Raw genomic sequence first — 19,444 nt, 5'->3', positions numbered from 1 at the left:
TTGGGGGGGGGGGCGATGACACAGTATATAACAAGGGACATGTATTACCTGCCCAAACATTGTTCACAGCAGATAAAGCCTTACAAATTGTGAAACAAATCGCCATGCGTGCCTTTCTTAAATTTCAGCACCAGCGCGACTGTGTTACTGAAAAGCTGTTTCGCCTACAAAATTCAGAAATGCTATAAAAAGACTTGAAAATGACTTATGTCGTTATGAAATGACAACTACGACAAAGAACTACCCTTTACCAGGGGTTGACCCTCCTCATGTGACGCCATGTTATTGTTCCGCCGCTCCATTATTTTGCACTAATGGCACGATGGGTACGTGTAAAACAATATCACGCAATTCGTGCAAAATAATGGAGCGCTGGAACGATAGCATGGTGTCATAGGTGAAGGTTAAAGCCCGGTTCACACTTCCTGCGAATGCTTCACGCGAAGCGAATTTCATTGCGTCACAAAAGGAAGTTGGACGCGTACTGATTGTTGCGACACCAAAATTCGCTTCGCTTTCGCATTCGCAAAAAGTATGAAACGTGGCTTTAGTCGATTGCCCTCGGTGTATGCACCTTTCGTGGGATCAGATTGCACGCACCACAGGCATAATCCTATACAAAACTGCCAGCGCCTCTTATTAAGAACCAAGTTCAAGGCCTGAAAATGTTGCTGCTACAGACAGCCAAAGAGGTCACGGGGTGAGGGTGTTGCCTAAACAATTTTGTTTCACCCTACCTAACTTAATCCTTGAATAGCCAATATCCTTTTTCCGTGCATGATGACAACTGCTTCCCATGTTCATTAAAACTGAATGTGTGTTTTACAGTATTTTTTTTGTATCAAACCGACCCCTAAGTCATTGCACTTAAAGCCAACGCTAACACCTGTAGAGTTGACTATTGTTTTGCATTCATACATTTAACCCAAACTTGTGAAAAAAGAAAAGAAAAAGGCCTTCAAAATATTTGACAAAGACAGAAGATCCGTTGCGCGTTTATCAGTTGACTCATTAATTTGTCAGCGAGTTTTACAGGGGGTACCTTTGACTTGGGGGCAAGCCGGGAGGCTCTATTGATGGGGCTTGGGGAGGGCTATGCCAGGTAGCTGTACATGTCTTTTTCCCCGTCCACTCTTTCCAGGTATTCCTTCTCTATTAGGATATCTATGCATTTCTGTAAAAGAAAGAGGAAAAACAAAACAATTAAATGATCAGAGCATTACATTTGATTGCATTTTATTACAATTTATTCCATTTTGTTCTTAGCCAACCTCAGGTTGACCTGTGTTATGCCTGCATTGCAGAGGAACTATTGAGATCGAGCAGAAAATTAACATTCAATTTCAGGTCATTATGAATGAGGAATCGTGTGATCGTGTGGTTGACAAGAATGAAAAATTATGATATATTTTCTGGATGATGTTTTGTATTTGTACCTATACATGTACATGTTTTTTTTAATGTAAGTCAGTGTTGTGATAGTTTGTTGGTGTGTTTGTTTGTTTGTTTGTTCGTTTTTTGTCTGTCCGTAGGTACGGGAACAAAAGCCTTGCTTCACCCTATGCCTAGTTGTTGTCCTGTTTGTCATTATTTACTCAACTTCCGTGTAAATTGTTATTGTCTTTCCTACATCTGTGGTTTGCCATTATTTATTCATTATCATGTATATTAAATTTAATGATGTACACAAATGTAACTTTATGGCAACATTGAAATAAATGTATTGAAATCGAACTCAACATTTCAATCAATATGCTCTGATTGACTTCAGGACAATTTGCTAACTAACAATTTGAATGAACTTTGACTTATGTTGACCTTTGACCATTGTTTTTATCCAATGAGGAAGGTCTCTTACCTTGATTACAGGCACTCTAGGTTTGAAGCGACTCGAGAGTTGGTTCAGTACCTCCCCAAGAAGCTGCTGGTGTCTCAACGCCTTGCGCATCTTCATTATTCTTACAATAGCAGCCTATAGAAAAATACCAAACACAATCACATGAATAATTGTTCCAGTTCCAGTTCACCAGACCAAAGCTCTGATTTTGTCAGCAGCAGTTTGGGTTCGATACCTGGTCATGACAAAAGTGCCCTTAAGCAAAGCACTTAATCATGGCTGCTTTGTAAAGTTGGGAAGGTAGTGCATCTGCTCTACCAGCCAGGCTCCTTGTGGATGATACCCATGCCTACATCATTACAGAGCTCAAATTTTCACAGGTTTGTTATTTTATGCATATGTTGAGTGTAAGTGTGAAGGCTAGTCTTTGACAATTACCAATAGTGTCCACTGCCTTTAATGAAACCATTTCAACTCATTAGGTGTACCCAGCACAGGCAGCCAACAATATCATCACTTGCACAGGTACCCATTTACTCTTAGGTGGTAACTCATCGGAGACTCTGTACCATAAATGTTGAGATGAGTCAAAGGTTGCAGGCTGACAGGAGAGTGTTTGAGTGACTGTGACTCAATAACTCACACTCATCAGTGACTCTGTACATCTCAACGTACACGGTACAGAGTCTCTGATGAGCCTTCTCCCGTCAGGCTGAAACCTCTAATACATTTTAACATACTCGGTACAGACTCACTGAGTGTGTCATTGAGTCAGTCACTCAGTGACCGTTATCCATTGATATAAACACGCATCAGTGACTCAATTCTAACTCACCTGGATGAGTAACTTGCGGTCCTCCTCAATGTGTTTGTGGGTTGACTCTTGTTCCTGCCTCTGTTCTGCCTTCATCGGAACGTTGATATTTACTCTGAGCTTCTTACTGCAAAGAAACAACACATGAGATTGGAGTTGATGAGCCAGTCTGATTTCTCAAGAACACACTTAATAATAACCTGGTTGGAAATTAATTTGAGATGGTTTGTGAGGGTTTGAACCAGAGACACTTACTTTTTGTATCCAGTGAACAGCCTGAGTTCTGAGGTGGGTTTGAGGTCATCTTCTCCATCTTCGCATTCCTACAAAAATAAGAATTTATCAAAATCGTGACCAATTCTTTTTTATTAAAGACGAACAAGTATTTTTTCAGAGTTGATTGTTTTAAAACAATGTACTTAAAACTAGCGTAGTAAAAGTAGATTTAGCTAGTTCACTTTGCCTGCATGACTGGGAGCATAAGTAAAGAAGTTTGGCAAGGTCACTGTGCCTGCCTGGACTTTAACACTACCAGTGAAGCAGCAGCAAAGAGAAATTTCTCCAAAGCCTTAACAGTTCTTTGATTGGTACAAACAAAATCAAAAATTTGAAGCTTTGCATGGCGTTGAGTAGTTTTATTTGCGGGTTAAATTTCTGTAGAACTATAATAATTCTGGTTGGAAGAACTGGGTCTTGAGAAATAGTTTTTGATTCTTTTGAGTTCATTTCTATCAGACTATATCTTATTCATTCTTGGGTTTGAGTATGTGCGGCGCATTTTTTCACCTTCCCACTCTGTCTCTGAGAGAGATCTAAGCCTGTGCGTAAAAGGTTGTTTTTGTAAACTTAAAACCGTTTCTGAAATGGTCGGTTACTGTCCGTTTCATAAAACAAAATTTCAAACTGTAAAAATGTAAATGTATACGGGATGATCGGTCGGTTAAAAGGCCCGGTCACACAGGCCCCCGATAACAAGAACGAAAACGAGAACGGTAAAAATGCACACCCTCGATTGGTTGAATAAGCAAGCGTGGGCGTATTCTGCGTGGAGCAATTCAACCAATCAAGGGCGTGCATTTTTATCGTTATCGTTTTCGTTCTCGTTATCGGGGCCTGTGTGACCGGGGCTCAACCATGTAATTGACACAGGCTTAGAGAGAACCGGCCTGTTTTTAATTCACAGCTCTCTAGGAATGCTAAATTGGAGGGGCGCTAGTGTTTAACAGTCAATCAATCGTTGTTAGATCGTAAAGTGTGAGTACAGTTGTTAAAATTAGAACCTTCCAGGCTTACCAATAGTTTACATTTGACTAAAATCTGCACAACTTGAAGTAGCATATCCTGTAGAAAAACAAAACAGGAAGAACTAAGTTAAAACTTTCTGAAGTTACAGGCAAAATCACTGATAATAATTGGGGGGGGGGGGCTACTGGTATTTTACTGAGGCCCACGGGGACATTGTCTCTGCCACCCTGGTCTTGGCTTGGTGCTCCCCAACTCATTTTCAAGCAATTATGGTAAAGTGTCTTGCGCAAGAACACAATAAACGACCAGCACCCAATCCCACACCCTCACAACAACAGGGCCCAATTTCATAAAGCTGTTAACATGTTAAAGCCATCGGACACTTTCGGTAAACAGTATTGTCCAAGGCCCACGCTTCGTGTATCACAACTTATATATAAAATAACGAACGTGTGAAAATTTAGGCTCAATTGGTCATTGGAGTCGGGAGAAAATAACGCGACAACCCATCCTTGTTTCCGCACATTTCGCCGTGTCATGACATGTGTTTAAAATAAATCCGTAATTCTCAATATCGAGAATTGATATTGTTTTAATGTTTTCTCAAAAAGTAAAGCATTTCATGTAATAATATTTCAAAAGAAGTCTTTCACCATTACCTTAAGTTATTTGTAAATCTGTGAACTTTAAATTTTTGTTCTGTTCCGAAAGTGTCCAATGGCTTTAAAGCAGAAAATACCGCTTGACAATATGATTTTGCCAAGCACACATTGAGTGGGGCACCAGTCACAACAATGTAAAATTATGTAATTTTGGCTGGTAATAAATTTCTGTAAAGCAATTCTTTTCTGTGCTTAGAAATGTTTTCTGCTTACTGACTTCATAAAATTGGGCCCAGAGCTTGAGTCTGGTGTACTGGACAGTTCGGCCACAACACAAACAACAACGCATCAAAGTAAGGAGACGTACCATTTTAATCTGAGTGTTTTCTTGTAGTTGTTGTATCGTATAAGAATCAGACACGTTGAACTGTAGCAATACCGACATCTGAAATGTGGACGCCTAGAAAGATGAGGAAACAATATTTTGTTAACTTTGTGTATAAGAAAAACCAAAGCAAAACTGTTTAAACTTGAACTTGTAAAAAACAGTTTCTAATTGTGTGATGAAACAGCTGTCGAAAGACCAACGTGTGTGGCAGTCTTTCTACTTAACTGTAGCGTGTATCTGTTCTTAAACTTGTAAAATTCAGTTTTTTAATTATCTAAAAGAACTGCCTGAAGACTAAAGTGTGTGGCGGTGTACTTACCTGTAGTGTGTATCTGTTCTTGAAACAATTTGTGACCAGTTCTCCCTTGGACATCTGGAAGACCCACATGAGTTTCCTACCGCTGTGTTGGCTTGCATAGAACGTTGTGAATCGCTGAAAACTACGCTCCAACTGTGATACAAATTGGTTAAAGAAAAGGTTTATTTTCTGGTTTAAGAGTTTTTTTTATGCAAGTCGCCAGACACAAGGCCTGAAGGCTACTTCAAGGTGTGGACTACAATTATTTTTGTCCAGAGGCCGTTGCCACCAACTCCTAGGGCTGAAACAGGGTTACCCCTTTTACATACCATACGGATGTAGGCTTGGGTATCATCAGTCCGAAGCCTGGCCGGTAGAGCAGAAAGCACTACCTCCCCAATTTTATTTAGAAAGTGTCACAACCGGGATTCGAACCCACACTCTGCTGATCAAACACCAGAGCTTGAATCCGGTGCTCTTAACCGCTCGGCCATGACATGTTAACGTCGTTAATGTAAGTTAATGTCGGAATGGGTGGCTCCAGCTACGGCTAGATTTCCCTGTCATCATACATTGAAGTATTGAATGTCCTTAGCAACACCCTAAGAAACGGTCGTAGCCGTAGCTGTAGCCAATTCAGATTAGACCTAAGACAGGGGAAACAAGTTAGTTGCATGTTCACTTGCCTCTTATGCCTGGCTTAACACAGAGGCCAAGACCTCTGCTGCCCCTGGTCTTGACCTTGGTGTCCCTTTAAAAGTTTCCCCAAATATTCCTGCGTTTTCTTAACCTAAACCTGTTAAATTCTTACTACAAACTTCTGTCACTTCTCTTATAAACTCTCTTAAAGTTAGGATTGCCGTACACCCAAGATTTCTTCTGGCAGAGCTGCCAGCATTTGCATCTTGTAATCAGAGAGACTTTGTACAGAAATCAGGGAGATATTTAAAATTACATTCAACATCAGTCTCCTGACAATGACTATAGCAAGCTAGTCGAAACGTTGAGACCAATTTAAGAACTCACTCCGCGGTAGTAGTTAATTACGATCCCTATAAGCTAAAGTAGTAGTCCCATCCTATTTTTATACCATCCATCTTGGTAATAGTTAAAAAGCAGGACAGTTCTTTTCAGAACTGAGAAGTCCCCCGAACCCCAAACATCTACTCCGCGGTAGTACAATAAAGCAAGACAGTTCTCTAAGAACAAACTCTACCTGGCAAGTAGATACACACATGGTGTTACCACAAACCAAATATACATTGATACCTCACCATACAATGCCTCAAATCCTATATACATCCAACATAAAAAAAAAAAAAATCATCTCCAAGAGATGGTGTTTCCGTAGAGTTAGCCGTCTCCATTTTCTTACCTCACTTGGTAGATTGAACGTGAACCCTTGCTGGAAGGGCCAAGAGCCCGAACATAAGACCTGAATGCTGAAGTCAATGTCTAGAGGCTCGCTGCTCGTCAGGTGGGACTTGAACTGCTCGTTCAGATCCTTGCTGACTCCGATGTCTTGGAACATCCGCTGGAGCTTGGAGGTGTACTCAAACCCACAGGCTTGCTGTTAATGTTAAAGATTTTCAATTGAATCAGATTTAACCAAAGGATTAAATGAAGCAATAGTTTAGTTGTTATGAATTAAGAAATTTATTATGGATCTGAAAGATCTCTAATCACAAAGTTTGCTACATTTACTCTCTATCTTGTAGAACAAAACAAAATTGAAAACAAAAATTGATCTGAGCGGGATCTGACATGCTACCTCTGGATTAATGTGCCGGCGCTCTACTAACTGAGCTATCATGCCTAAATGTTGGGGGTCTCCCTATTTTGTTCAGGGGTGCCAATCACAAGTCATTTAACCTGTGACTGCTGGGCAGCCAGGGATCAAACCCAACCTACGATACAACCTGGGGAGCGACAGCTGAGGGATCACCTTCAGGTAGGAGTGCGACTTTTGATTTCTAATATCAAGTAATAAACCACAAGTAAGAAAAGTTTAATGCAAAATCATCCAAAACCATATTACATCGACAGGAATCATTTCTCAAAATTGTTTATCCTGTCAACAGTTGCTGTGCTTCTCACTCAATTTTGTATAGTCAACAATTTGTTAAAGGAACATTACAGAATTGGTTTTGCTAACAAAACAGTGCTGACAGTGTAAGCACTTTATGTAATCCACTATATACATAAACTGACAAACCTGTACAAGTTTGAGATAGATCGGCCATCTGGGTCACGAGAAAATAGTGACAAACCGATTACACATTTTGCATGACATCGATGCAAAAACAAAAATGAATAAAACGCTCCCTGAGCGATAAACTCAAAACGGTCAATAAGAATATTGATTTTGCATCAAATATGAAATTTCAGACAGAAATATTTCAAGGGATGTTTTTTACTATCATCATCATTAGACCATGTAAGTTTTATGTAATTCTGTGATCTTCACGGTTTTTGTTTCTTACCAATTCTGTAACGTTCCTTTAAGTATTTACCCTAGTTTTAACACAGGGCACTGTTTGAGTTAAACACTCTGAATGTTTTTTTGCATCTCACCTTGAGTTTTGAGATCATGCTAGCCTCAGCGTCATCGCTGGCCGAGTTGTGATGTACAAGTCTCTTAGCGAGCATCTTGGAGTAGAACTTCTGGAATACATCCTTGTCGTCGATGTACTTGAACACAACCATCTAAACCGGGGGGAGATGAGAGGAAGGAAATGAGAGACTGAGGAAAGTCTAGTTGTTACAGAAAGTGTGGGGAAAGCAGCTCTATGAAAATGGACCCTGGGCTTGATATTTAGTTCTTGTAAAAAGTACAGCAGTTTTTCCTTAGTAAAGGGCACCTTCATTTGGGAAATCTCAATTTCTATTGGAACATTTCAACGGGCACCAAACCAAGGCAATGAGCTAGTGCATGAAGGCAAGCACCGAGGCAATTAACTAGGTATCTTACACGCCCTAGCTCATTGCCTTGGTGCCCCATGAAAAAAAAAAATTCCAGTAGAAATTGAAATCGACATTCTTATATCTCTAATTCTTAATTCGGTCACAGTAAAATCTGCCTGGTTTGAGGGCACAACTACTTTTTTCACACACACATATTGAACAGAGACTACTTGATTATGTTTTACAGTTATGAAAACATTGAGGGATACCCTTTGCCTCATAGACCTTTTTCGCAAATACTTGGGCACGCGCATAAAGCTTGGTGCATTGTGGTCTAGCTGGTGATCAAGTTTGATCCATATCTATACCACAATGCACCTCATTCAACAGTCTGCGCTTGCGCATTGGTATTTGCGAAAAGGTCTATATCGGGCATGGTACAAAACATGAAGCGGCCTCGCAAATGAGTGCCCTAAGTGAATAGGTCACCCAAGAAGCCAATGTGCCACTATCTTTCTTACCACTTGGTTGAGGGTATCTTCAAGCTCTGCTTCTTCAGGGTTCTTGGAGCTCTTCTTGAGGAGTGAGTCGCAGTACTTGGCCAGTAGCTCAGGAGACTTACTGGAAGAGTTTGCCATCTTGGTCACTGCGTTGCTGTTGATGAACCTTCCACAGGCCTGACAAGAAAGGACACATATTTTTGTTTAATTAAACGATGCAACTTTTGGTTGTTTTTACCTCAAAATTTAGATTTAAAATTTAAATGGTTATTTTTTTTATAAATTCAAGAAAATTCAAAGCTTTCATTTGAGAAACTGCAAAAAAAAAAAAAAAAAAAAAAAGTGATAATTGGTATTTGAAATTAGAAACTACAAATGAATTATTGTAAGGAACTGAATACTACTATTACTGTCTATATAAAAAGTAAGCTTTCCGGTAGAAATTACTTGATTCCTTTTCAGGGTCATTACCAAAGTTTGACCCTATCTTTGAATTTCAAGCAGGTACGACTGCCGTCTTTGCCTCAACACTTGTTGATGGTGGGAGTGGGGGCATAGCCTTGTAGCATGAAATATTTTGTGGGTGGAGGTGGATCACACAAAGGTATACAAGACATCTTTAAATGCTGTCTTAGATTTCTTCGACTTACCTTATCTAAGGCAGCTACAAAGCCAGAGTCATTGTTGAATGACCGTAGCACTAAGGCGTTATACTTCCTATGGACATCAAGGATTGTTTGTACATACATCTTAGGGTCCTGGAAATGAGAAGAAAATATTTGCCGTGAAATGATTCAGTTAGATGAGATGAGACTATGTTGATTTCTTTTAACCCTTCTACTATCTGTCCATTTAATATTATCTACATTTAGAATGGCACAACAATGCCCAATCCGTGCAGTTATTTGCTTGGATAACTTAAACACATCCAAGCAAATCTGAAAAGAAGATGTAAAACAGTTCAAATGTGTACACTACCACGTAGGAAACACAGTCACGGACAAGAGACAACAATTCAAGGGAAACGTTGCCTTGGATCGGGTGAGTTGGTCTATGAAAATCGTTTGAAACAGCTTATTATGAAACGCATATGGTTAGAAAGAGTAAAATATAATAATCCACACAAATATGCCTTGAAATTGAATGGTTTTCCAGGATACGATGTGAACCAACACTGCACACCAGATTGTGAAGTCAAATTTTTGGCGCACACGAAACGGCACACTGTGTTCTCAAAGTAAAGGGCAAATCATGCAATTTTTAAGCACATTTGTATTAAAGGCAGTGGACACTATTGGTAATCAGGTAATTGTCAAAGACTAGCCTTCACAGTTGGTGTATCTCAACATATGCCTAAAATAACTAACCTGTGAAAATTTGAGCTCAATCGGTCATCAAAGTTGCGAGATAATAATGAATGAAGAAAACACCCTTGTCACACGAAGTTATGTGCGCTTAGATGGTTGATTTCGAGACCTCAAGTTCTAAATCTGAGGTCTTGAAATCAAATACGTGGAAAATTTCTCTTTCTCAAAAACTATGGCACTTCAGAGGGAGCCGTTTCTAACAACGTTTTACACCATCAACCTCTCCCCATTACTCGTCACCAAGAAAGGTTTTATGCTAATAGTTATTTTGAGTAATTACCAATAGTGTCCACTGCCTTTAATAACTGTTTTTACTTTTGAAACATCTTTCTTACCATATGCATTTCATAACAAATGGTTTCAAATGCTTTTCACAGACCAACTGGCCCGCTCCAAGGCAACAAGTCCCTTTCACACAGAAGGAAAACTTACTGATAACGCTGAATCTCCACACTTCTCTATGGCCTCCAGGCCTTGATTATAGATATGCTGCTCAAGCAGGGTCATCAATTCATTCAAGCCATTAGGAACTCGCGACACCAAACTATACATTCTAGCTAAATCTGTATGGATGGAAAGACGCCAAGATCTTATTTTAAAAACCGTCTGTATAAAGAGCAGAAGAGATGTTCAAATGCTGTCTCTCTACTACCCCTTACCCCTCTTTGGAATAAAAGCCTTCCCATTGGATGTAATTCACCTTATTTTTGACCGCGTAAGGGCGCTCTCAAAGGCATTTTTATCACTTCCGGGGGGTATACGCGATTCGTCCTACACAGTTTTAATAGGCATTCTCTCACTTTTGTTGCGCCATAGTTGCTTTAGAGGTGGATTATAAAAACTCTTTTAAAAGTCTTACTGTTTGTGCTGGATATGATGTCTGTGGTGGTAATGTGTTCAAGTCTTTAATAACTGTTTTGGGTAAGAATGAATATACCCCCCCCCCCCCGAAGTGATACAAATACATTTGAGAGCGCCCTTTTTCTTTGTTCAACCCTACATAGAGTACAAGAGCAAGAGTTGGACCTGCGACCTCTGTATTAATTGCCTTAGTTGGTAGAGCACCGACACAATAATCTGGATGTCTCAGATACAAACCCTGCTCTAGTCAATTTTTCGTTGTTGAACCTAACATAAAGTAATAATTAAATAACACGAAGTATGGACTGACCTTCGTTCTTGTCTGCATCTAATAAATTTTGGAATTCCGAGTGGAAGATATCGAGATGCTTCTCTATAAGTACCCGCTCGCATCGTTTGGCTAGCTCGTCGTGAGTGCTCTCGTGGAGGTAAACCTGGACTCTCCGCCTCTCCTCCATCAAGCGGATTTCAGCCTGTCATCGAAATGTGGGCAATTCTTTTGAGTCTTTCCCATTAATCAAATGCAAGTCTGATAATTTGATATGTTGTTAGGGGAAAACAGTTTTCTTAAAGACACTGGACGCTATTGGTAATTGTCAAAGACCAGTCTTCTCACTTGGTGCATCTCAACATATGCGTAAAAATAACAAACCTGTGAAAATTTGAATTCAATTGGTCATCGAAGTTAAGAGATCAACATGAAAGAAAAAACATCCTTGTCACACAAAGTTGTGTGCTTTCAGATGCTTGATTTCGAGACCTCACAATCTAATTCTGAGGTCTTGAAATCAAATTCGGGGAAAAGTACTTCTTTCTCGTAAACTACATTACTTCAGAGGCAGCTGTTTCTCACAATGTTTTATACTATTAACAGCTCCCCATTACTCGTAACCAAGTAAGGTTTGATGCTAATAATTATTATGAGTAATTACCAATAGTGTCCACTGCCTTTTAACTAAGAGGCCCTCTATTACAGGGAAAAGGACATTTCTTCTGGAACATTCCATGGGGCACCAATGCAATGACCAAGGGCTTGGTTGCAAAAACCTCCATCAGGTTCAGGACTATAGGGTCGTTAGTGCAGTTTGCAATGAAATTTATTTATCAAGAGTGGTTTCCGAAGTAAAAGGAGACTTTCTGGGACGATAGGTAACAGCAGACTTACCGGGTAAAGCCATTGTTCACAGAATTATGCGCATGTTCAGAACTGCATAAACAATGGAAATTTACCCGGTAAGTCTGCTGCCACCTAGCGTTGGAAAGTCTCCCATTGGTGGCAAAAAAGGAACACTCAGGGGAGTATAAAGCCTGGGGTTGAATTCACAAAGAGTTAGGACTAGTCCTAGGAGATATTAAAAACTTAAGGCTAGTCCTAAGTTAGGACGAGTAACTCGAAATAAGACTAGTCTTAACTCTTTGTGAAATCCAGCCCTGTGCTGTCAAATCTGTAGCGCACCAAGCAAAATCAATCACAACAATCACTGCCCTAAACAGGTATCCATTTACCCCTGGGTGAAGAGAAGTAATTGCAGTCAAGTGTCTTGCTCAAGGGCACAAGCGTCATGCTAAGGATTCGAACCTATATCCTGATGATTTCCACCTGCAGACGATTTCACTTGGCGTAACTGCGCAAGTCCACTTGTGCAAGATTTATTGTCCAAGTGGTGCACAACTTATGCAACAAATTGGCATGTGGACTTATGAAATTGGCCGAAGATCTCGAGTCCCATTCACTAAACAGCTCGGCCGCGACCCGCTTACCTTCTTCATGTACTCTGTGACCGGGTTCTGTTGAAGGAAGTCGGTGCTCTCCGTCATGTAGAAACACTCCGTCTCCGTCAGGAACTGACTCTCAAAGGATTCTTTGTAGACGCTAAGCGTTGGGCCTCGGCTCGTCACCTCGTCCTCGTTCAGACCGAGCTCAACTGAGGAGAACGAACAGGAAAAAAGTTACAACAATAATAATTTTAAGTTCCTATATAGACCTTTATCACGGTGTGGTCATCTTGATTTTACTCCATTCCAACTCATTGTAACCAAACTGAGGCTGGACGAAATAATAGTCTGATGCCATGTGCAATGAATGTTGATTACTGTTATTCAGAACAGGGAACATGACCAAGATGGTGACAGCCTGATAAAGGTCTATTGCGCTTTATCACATCCCATTGGATATCAAAGCACTCATTATTTTTTTCTAAACGCCCTGGCCTGGAGTTACACAGAGGCTATGGCGCTGTTACCACATTCTTTGCCTTGGTGCCCCATCCAAAGTTCCCCATAGACTTAAAGTTTGTCCAATGGAAGCATACCCTTGGCAAAATGAAACTGGCTTGGCCTTCTCAAAGATGAAATTCCACACCAGACGCGTACGGAAGGTGCATGGAAGTTTGAGTACCAAGCCACAGACGGCAACGCATGTCCGAAGTAAACAAATCTGCCCCCTGAACAAGATGGTGCATATTACCGCAAAGATGTTTATTGTCTGTTCACTGTCTTACCATAGCACTGGATGACCCCGCTAACGAGCCGTGTGTTAATTGTTTCTCCATGTCTCTCTCTTTCAATCAATTTTAGCACAGCATTTGTAACCTGGGTACAAAAAAACAGATATACATGTAGTGAGACTCTTAACTTGATAGAATTAGACCTGGCATCATCTCTTAACTCCTTAACGCCAGTATTATCAGGCCTCAATGCCCGGCTAACACGCATGACTGCATAGCAGACTTTGTTCCTTTGGAACCCCCAGCCGTGACGCAAGACACTTAACAATTACTTCGTCCTTCGCATGGGACGTAAAGCTGTTGGTCCCATGTGTTGTGTAACGCGTATAAAAGAACCCAGTGCACTTATCGGAAAGAGAAGGGGTTCGCCCTAGTGTTCCTGGCTGTGGCTGCTTAATGCGCCGTAGCACCTTGTAAATCCTTATAATGTGCTACACAATTGGGTCTCAGAATTCAGAACTGTTAATAACCTCTCTTTCTGTATAAATGTATACATACTAAGCGCCTTGAGTGCCTTGTTGGTAGACACGTGCGCTATATAAGACTTTGATATTATTATTATTTGATATTATGATATTTGGTCTTTGGAAAAAGTAGGAATGTCTTGTCGAGTACAAGGGTGGACCTACATACCTGAACAAATCAGGGTTTGACCAATGCCGGATGAAACAACAGCGGACCAGCTGAACTACCTTGCCAAATGGTCTGGTTCCCAAGTATTTATGGAATTATTTTGTCTATTAAATTAAAAACTATTGTTTACTTTACCTGTTTGTTGAGCGGTCTGAAGAGATGCTCTCTCCATGTCACAAGAGCGAGCTGAAAGTAAACAAATTGTTTATAAATCAACAACGAGACCCAACAAGCCATGCTTTTATCACTGCTACCCTGATGTTTCCCCATGGAACATTTTTTCGCAGTTGAAAAAGCTTGGTTTACTTATTTTGGGGTATTCTGGCAGACAACTTGTATAATGCTTTGCAACAATTTGTGCTCTTTGTGCTAATTCAAATAAGGGTTTATTTGGTGTCAAAAAAAAATTCTGTCAAATTCAGGCATGCTCAAGGGGAAGATTTTAATGAATTTGGACGTAGTTACATGGGGAAAAAAGAGATATTTTTAAATATTGCTGAAGATTTGAAATACCTCTAGCCACTGGGCAATCTTGGTGGTCTAGTTGTTATGACACTGATCTAGAATTGCAAAGGTCGTGGGGTCGAATCCCTACGAGTAATATGCCTGCGATTTGTTTTCACAGTACTCGGGTATGTACTGAGTAAACAGTGCTGACCCTAACCCTAACCCTAACCCTAACCCTAACCCTAACCCTAACCCTAACCCTAACACACAATGAATATTCTTTATCCCCGATGCAAATTTAAATTGCTGAAGTTCTCACCGAGTATATCTCATAGATGCCTTTGCGGCCCTCGTCGCACTCTCTGCGCACCCAGTGACGATTGAGATATGCGCACACACCGTCTAGAACTTTACTAGAGAACTGATAGTCTTCCCACTGCTTGGTGTAGAAGGTAAGTACACTCTCGTCCATCAGATCAGATCCATCCTGAATATAAAGAAGAGTATTTCATCACATCAGTGAAAATACATGGCATCTTGAAGTTTTATAAGACAATTCTTATACACTATTGGTAATTACTCAAAATAATTATTAGCATAAAACCTTACTTGGTGACGAGTAATGGGGAGAGGTTGGTGGTAATAAAACATTGAGAGAACTGGCTCCCTCTAAAGTGACGCAGTTTTCGAGAAAGAAGTAATTTTCCATGAATTTGATTTCGAGACCTCAGATTTAGAATTTGAGGTCTCAAAATCAACCATCTAAACGCACACAACTTTGTGTGACAAGGGTGTTTTTTTTTTCATTATTATCTCGCAACTTCGACTGCCAATTGAGCTCAAATTTTCACAGATTTGTTATTTTATGCATATGTTGAGATACACCGACTGTGAAGACTAGTCTTTGACAACTACCAATAGTGTCCACTGGCTTTAAGCAGAAAATTGTGCTAAATTACTTTCTGTTAAGCTAGACTTAGCCGGAAACTGGTCGCAGCCCATTTGGAATAGTAAGATTTAGGTCGGATATAAAGTATTCAAGTATGTGCACATGAACCAATCTTTTTTTTGCCGGATTGTTCAAGTTCAAAATGCATCTATTTACTCATGTAAGATTGATCCAGTAATTTTGGCAGGGTTTTGCGGTCTTGAGGAATGTTCTGACGTTCCATGGCCAATCGATTTTGAGTTCATGCCCATAAGCACGTTCTTTTGCAAAAAATACAGATAGATATGAAAATGAACATTGCTTGAAATCAAGGTCTTTCAAAGACATGTTAAAAGTACTCTTTTGTTGCCACTAGGAACCTGAACCAGCATTTGTGAATAGCTCACCTTTACTAGAAAACAGTCCAAACATTTTCTCAACTTTATTTTTTACATTCACATTCTGGATACGCCACAAAGTCACAAGATTTCTACTCACCTTCAATAAGTTGACAAGATAAGTCTTGAGGAAGTCTTTTAAGCGTTTATAGAGCTCCAGGCCAACAAACTGTGCCCCGCCCTGGGCGGGGCCCTTCTTGCTCTTAGCCGATGAGCTCCTGGCTTGCTGTAGCTGGTGTACATTTGTGCAGTAATTATACACATGCCTGATAAGGGTGTACAGTTAAGGATACTAAAACAATCAAAGGAGTTGAACCATTTTTCACCAGATTATCACTTATATAGATGTGGTGTTCAGTTTAAATACTGACAAAAACTAGCCAACACTGAATTGAAACCTTTTAACATGTTCAATGGGGGTGTCGTGGACGAGCTGTTCAGCAGAGTGTGGGTTGGAATCCCACTCGTGACACTTGTGTCTCTGAGCAAGACACTTAACCATTAGCTTCTCCACCCAGGGGTAAATGGGTAAGTGAGGGCAGAGTTGGTTCTTGTGATTGATTTAGCTTAGTGCGCTGCACATTTGGCGGCACATGCTGTATACTCCCCGGGAGCCGAGATGGTTTAAGGAATGATTTAAGGCCCAGTGACCAGGGGTAATAATGTTGAAGCGCCATGAGCGTCACTACCCAAATAACAATATCCTACTTCTTCAGGCACACGGCTGTACAGTCCTTTTATAGCTCTCATCACTGCCTCTTGTCTCTGACCCCAATTTTCTCAGGGAAAGTTCAGAAGCGGTTAATTCTTATTCTTACAAAGCAACTTTTTAGGTTCAAACCATTTTTGATGTGTAATGAGTTACTTTATTTTTCAGCACTCAACTCTTAGAGTGATATTGCTTGGTGCCGAATTTGTTAGTCAAAAAAAGGCCGGTGCCGACATTCTTGGTGGCGAGTGGGTGGCGAGTGGGTGCCGGGTTTGCAAGGTGCCGAGGTTGCAAATGCCGAGTTTGCGAGGTGCCGAAGTGTCCGGTATTCCTCTTAACTGCCCGGCCACAATGAGTGAATCATTAGGATACCTCTGAATTTTCCCAATCCTGACTTTGCAACTAACAAAATCTATAGAGAAAACTATCTACTGCTTATTAAAAAGGATACGTGTAAAGTTCCATATATCTCTTCTTGGGCATGGCGTGTTTGGAGTAGACATGTTGGATGCCAGATTTGAGGTCGTCCCAGATGTTATCCAGGCTGGTCAGTTTGAGTCCATGGGGGTTTTGACCCCTTCCAGGTCCCCTAGACATCCCTGTCAGGATTTAGGGGAGGGGTGGGGGAACGTCTATTCTCCTGATTTCAGCAAATCAGGAATATACTACTTGTTTTTTCTGTCACTCAGCACCAAGAGTCAATCGAAACAGGGAACGGCAGAGAATGTACAAATCAAACTGTCAATTTTGTGAGCGATGGTGGGTTGTTCTTTTCAGCCGCTCATGACAGTTTGTGATGTAAAGAAAACTGTCACTTCAAATTTGTCTGAAAATTTCCTTGAATCCCTGTAAAAAAAAGTAGAAAGTTTCAAGATGGGAATTTGTCATATTTAATTGGTAACAAGGAGGAAATAGTATGCATGAACACACTGTAAAGAAAGTTGTAACTTTTTTTTTTTTTTTTTTACGGCACAGATGCAGCTTGGTTTATACCAAATACAGAGGTCGAAATTATCGAAATTAAATTTATTCTCATGGTAGTCAGCAGGGCTAGTTACTCTAAATTTTTAGTAGCCCTGACGAGATTTTGGTAGCTAGAAAAACACATTCCTTCTTGAGTCAAGGCACAAATTCGTCACCGAAAGTATTTAATTTTACAATATAATAGGCACAGTTCAATATTGTTTGTGATGTTGAATTTTGCAAAATTTTTCCACTAGCCGGCCAGGCTATCAAACTGGATAAAAAATGAGTAGCCCGGCTGTAATTCTGGTAGTTGCGGGCTAGCGGGCTAGTGGCAATTTCAAGCCCTGCAATTATCACCCCAGATCCAGTGTTTCTAAATGTGGGCAGGCCTGGAACGTCATCTTTGAGGAGGCAAGGTCATCTTTATTTTGGACTTCAAATGGAAAAACAGAGAAAGTTTTTTGGGGAAAGTTATGACATGCTCTGCAGCATACAACAGGAGCGCAGACAGGCTCACTGTATTTACACTGTCTGATACTTTGTTCAGGTTTTCCTTTGTAAAAGAGGTCTCCCTGATGGAAGGGACACTACTAAGGAAATGACCATGTCATTGAGTCATTGTCAGATGACAATATATCTGCCTAATTTATTCGAAAAAGAATTACTTTTAAAATTTAGTTAGAGGGACTTGTTTTTCTTACTGGATAGAGTTTGGAGCACCCTCAATTATTTTCAGTCAGGATGAGTATGACCATGGGCTACCTCCATGGTATGACGACTGACGAGAACAACCGGACATTACATTGTTTAATCACGGAGGTAGTATTAGAATTTAATTCTACCTCCATTGACCATGGTTTAATTAATCATGTGTAGCCTGCACAGGACAGAACATACGTGCATGTTCCTCCTACCTACTAATAATAAAGCCTGGAATAAAGGGTCATATCCATCATGTTTTATGACATACAAAAAGTCATTATTACTATTTGACACTTTGTTTCCCCCTGTACAAATGGGGGCAGCAGAAGGGACTGGAGCAATTGCTCGTAATCTCCCTTTTTAACGGTAATTCCCAATAACAGACCCTTGTCCTATTGTCATACAAATGTAGCACACACATGTAGACCCATATCAGGACTTGCTTGAACAACACGAAATGCAAATGCATCTAAAAGTGAGGGTGCAATTCTCAGTCAGGAAAGGAACTTTAGTTTTTTAACAATAAGGTTTATCACGAATAGCAAAATATCAAGAGAGGGCGCTGTTGAACCCACACAAAGGTATAGGCGTTAAGTACGCAAGTCGTAGAAACTGCATAGAAACCGGCCCATATTCCTTCCCCACAATGCGTTGCGTTTCTGAATCGTGCTAAACCACATATTCAGTTCTTCAAAATCAAGATTCGCCAAAAAAAAAACACCAAAAAAACCCCAGCAACTTGAATCGAACTGATGTTCAAAGGCTCCGGTGTCGACTCTAGCTCCAAGCAAATTATTCTAAAACAACACAAAGTCCATTGTCAGTGTGTTTATGGACACGGTGTGATGATATTGAATAACAAAGTCTTCACCCCATACAAAAAGATACAAAATAAACAGATTACTTTTATTTTTTAACAACTGAATTTATGACGAGATTGTTCCAACACACAAGCTCAGAATATCACAACAGATGACATATTTACCTACATAGAAGTGCATATTCTCACCAATCCACCAAACAACAGTCACTATGTTAAACTACAGATTGGGTTACAACTTGAAATGTGACGAATTCCTTCCTTCAGTGCAACGGGACGTTCGTAAGCTTAGATGGCCTCTCTCATTTTTTTTGATCCGCAACACACACGATCTCAATTTTTGCGTTGAAAATGAAGTCTGGTGTACGACAATATTTTTTCGTAGGAAAACATCACTCGAGGCGGGCCCCAGGTAAATGTACAGTAAGTGACGCCCTCAACGCCGATGAATAACCACCCATCAGTCACTACATGACTCAATGTTACCCCCCTCAGATAACAGTCATTTTACAAAAATT

General features: G+C 40.3%; 1 protein-coding gene across 2 annotated transcripts; it reads right to left on the bottom strand.

Annotated features, from left to right (window-relative positions):
- LOC117287769 (cullin-1-like) lies at positions 1 to 19,281 on the bottom strand. 2 transcript variants are annotated; one of them, XM_033768283.1, is made up of 20 exons: positions 19,092 to 19,281; positions 16,890 to 17,284; positions 15,830 to 15,995; positions 14,723 to 14,890; positions 14,092 to 14,142; positions 13,318 to 13,408; positions 12,578 to 12,741; positions 11,127 to 11,289; positions 10,388 to 10,518; positions 9,239 to 9,346; positions 8,610 to 8,765; positions 7,759 to 7,890; positions 6,560 to 6,754; positions 5,206 to 5,337; positions 4,866 to 4,958; positions 3,945 to 3,992; positions 2,907 to 2,974; positions 2,673 to 2,778; positions 1,859 to 1,972; positions 1 to 1,174 (listed from the first exon to the last, which is right to left on the bottom strand). In XM_033768283.1, the coding sequence occupies exons 2-20, from the start codon at positions 17,033 to 17,035 to the stop codon at positions 1,094 to 1,096; spliced, it is 2,313 nt and encodes a 770-aa protein (XP_033624174.1). In that variant the 5' UTR covers positions 17,036 to 17,284; positions 19,092 to 19,281; the 3' UTR covers positions 1 to 1,093. The 2 variants fall into 2 exon arrangements, with proteins under 2 accessions (XP_033624174.1, XP_033624175.1); XM_033768284.1 differs by having other exon boundaries at positions 19,096 to 19,281.
- Between the last annotated feature and the right edge of the window lie 163 nt (positions 19,282 to 19,444).

This window comes from Asterias rubens, chromosome 3, assembly GCF_902459465.1.
Source record: "Asterias rubens chromosome 3, eAstRub1.3, whole genome shotgun sequence".
In the NCBI taxonomy this organism is placed as follows: domain Eukaryota; kingdom Metazoa; phylum Echinodermata; class Asteroidea; order Forcipulatida; family Asteriidae; genus Asterias; species Asterias rubens.
The sequence above is the reverse complement of the archived record's forward strand: the minus strand, read 5'-3'. Positions and strand labels throughout refer to the sequence as shown.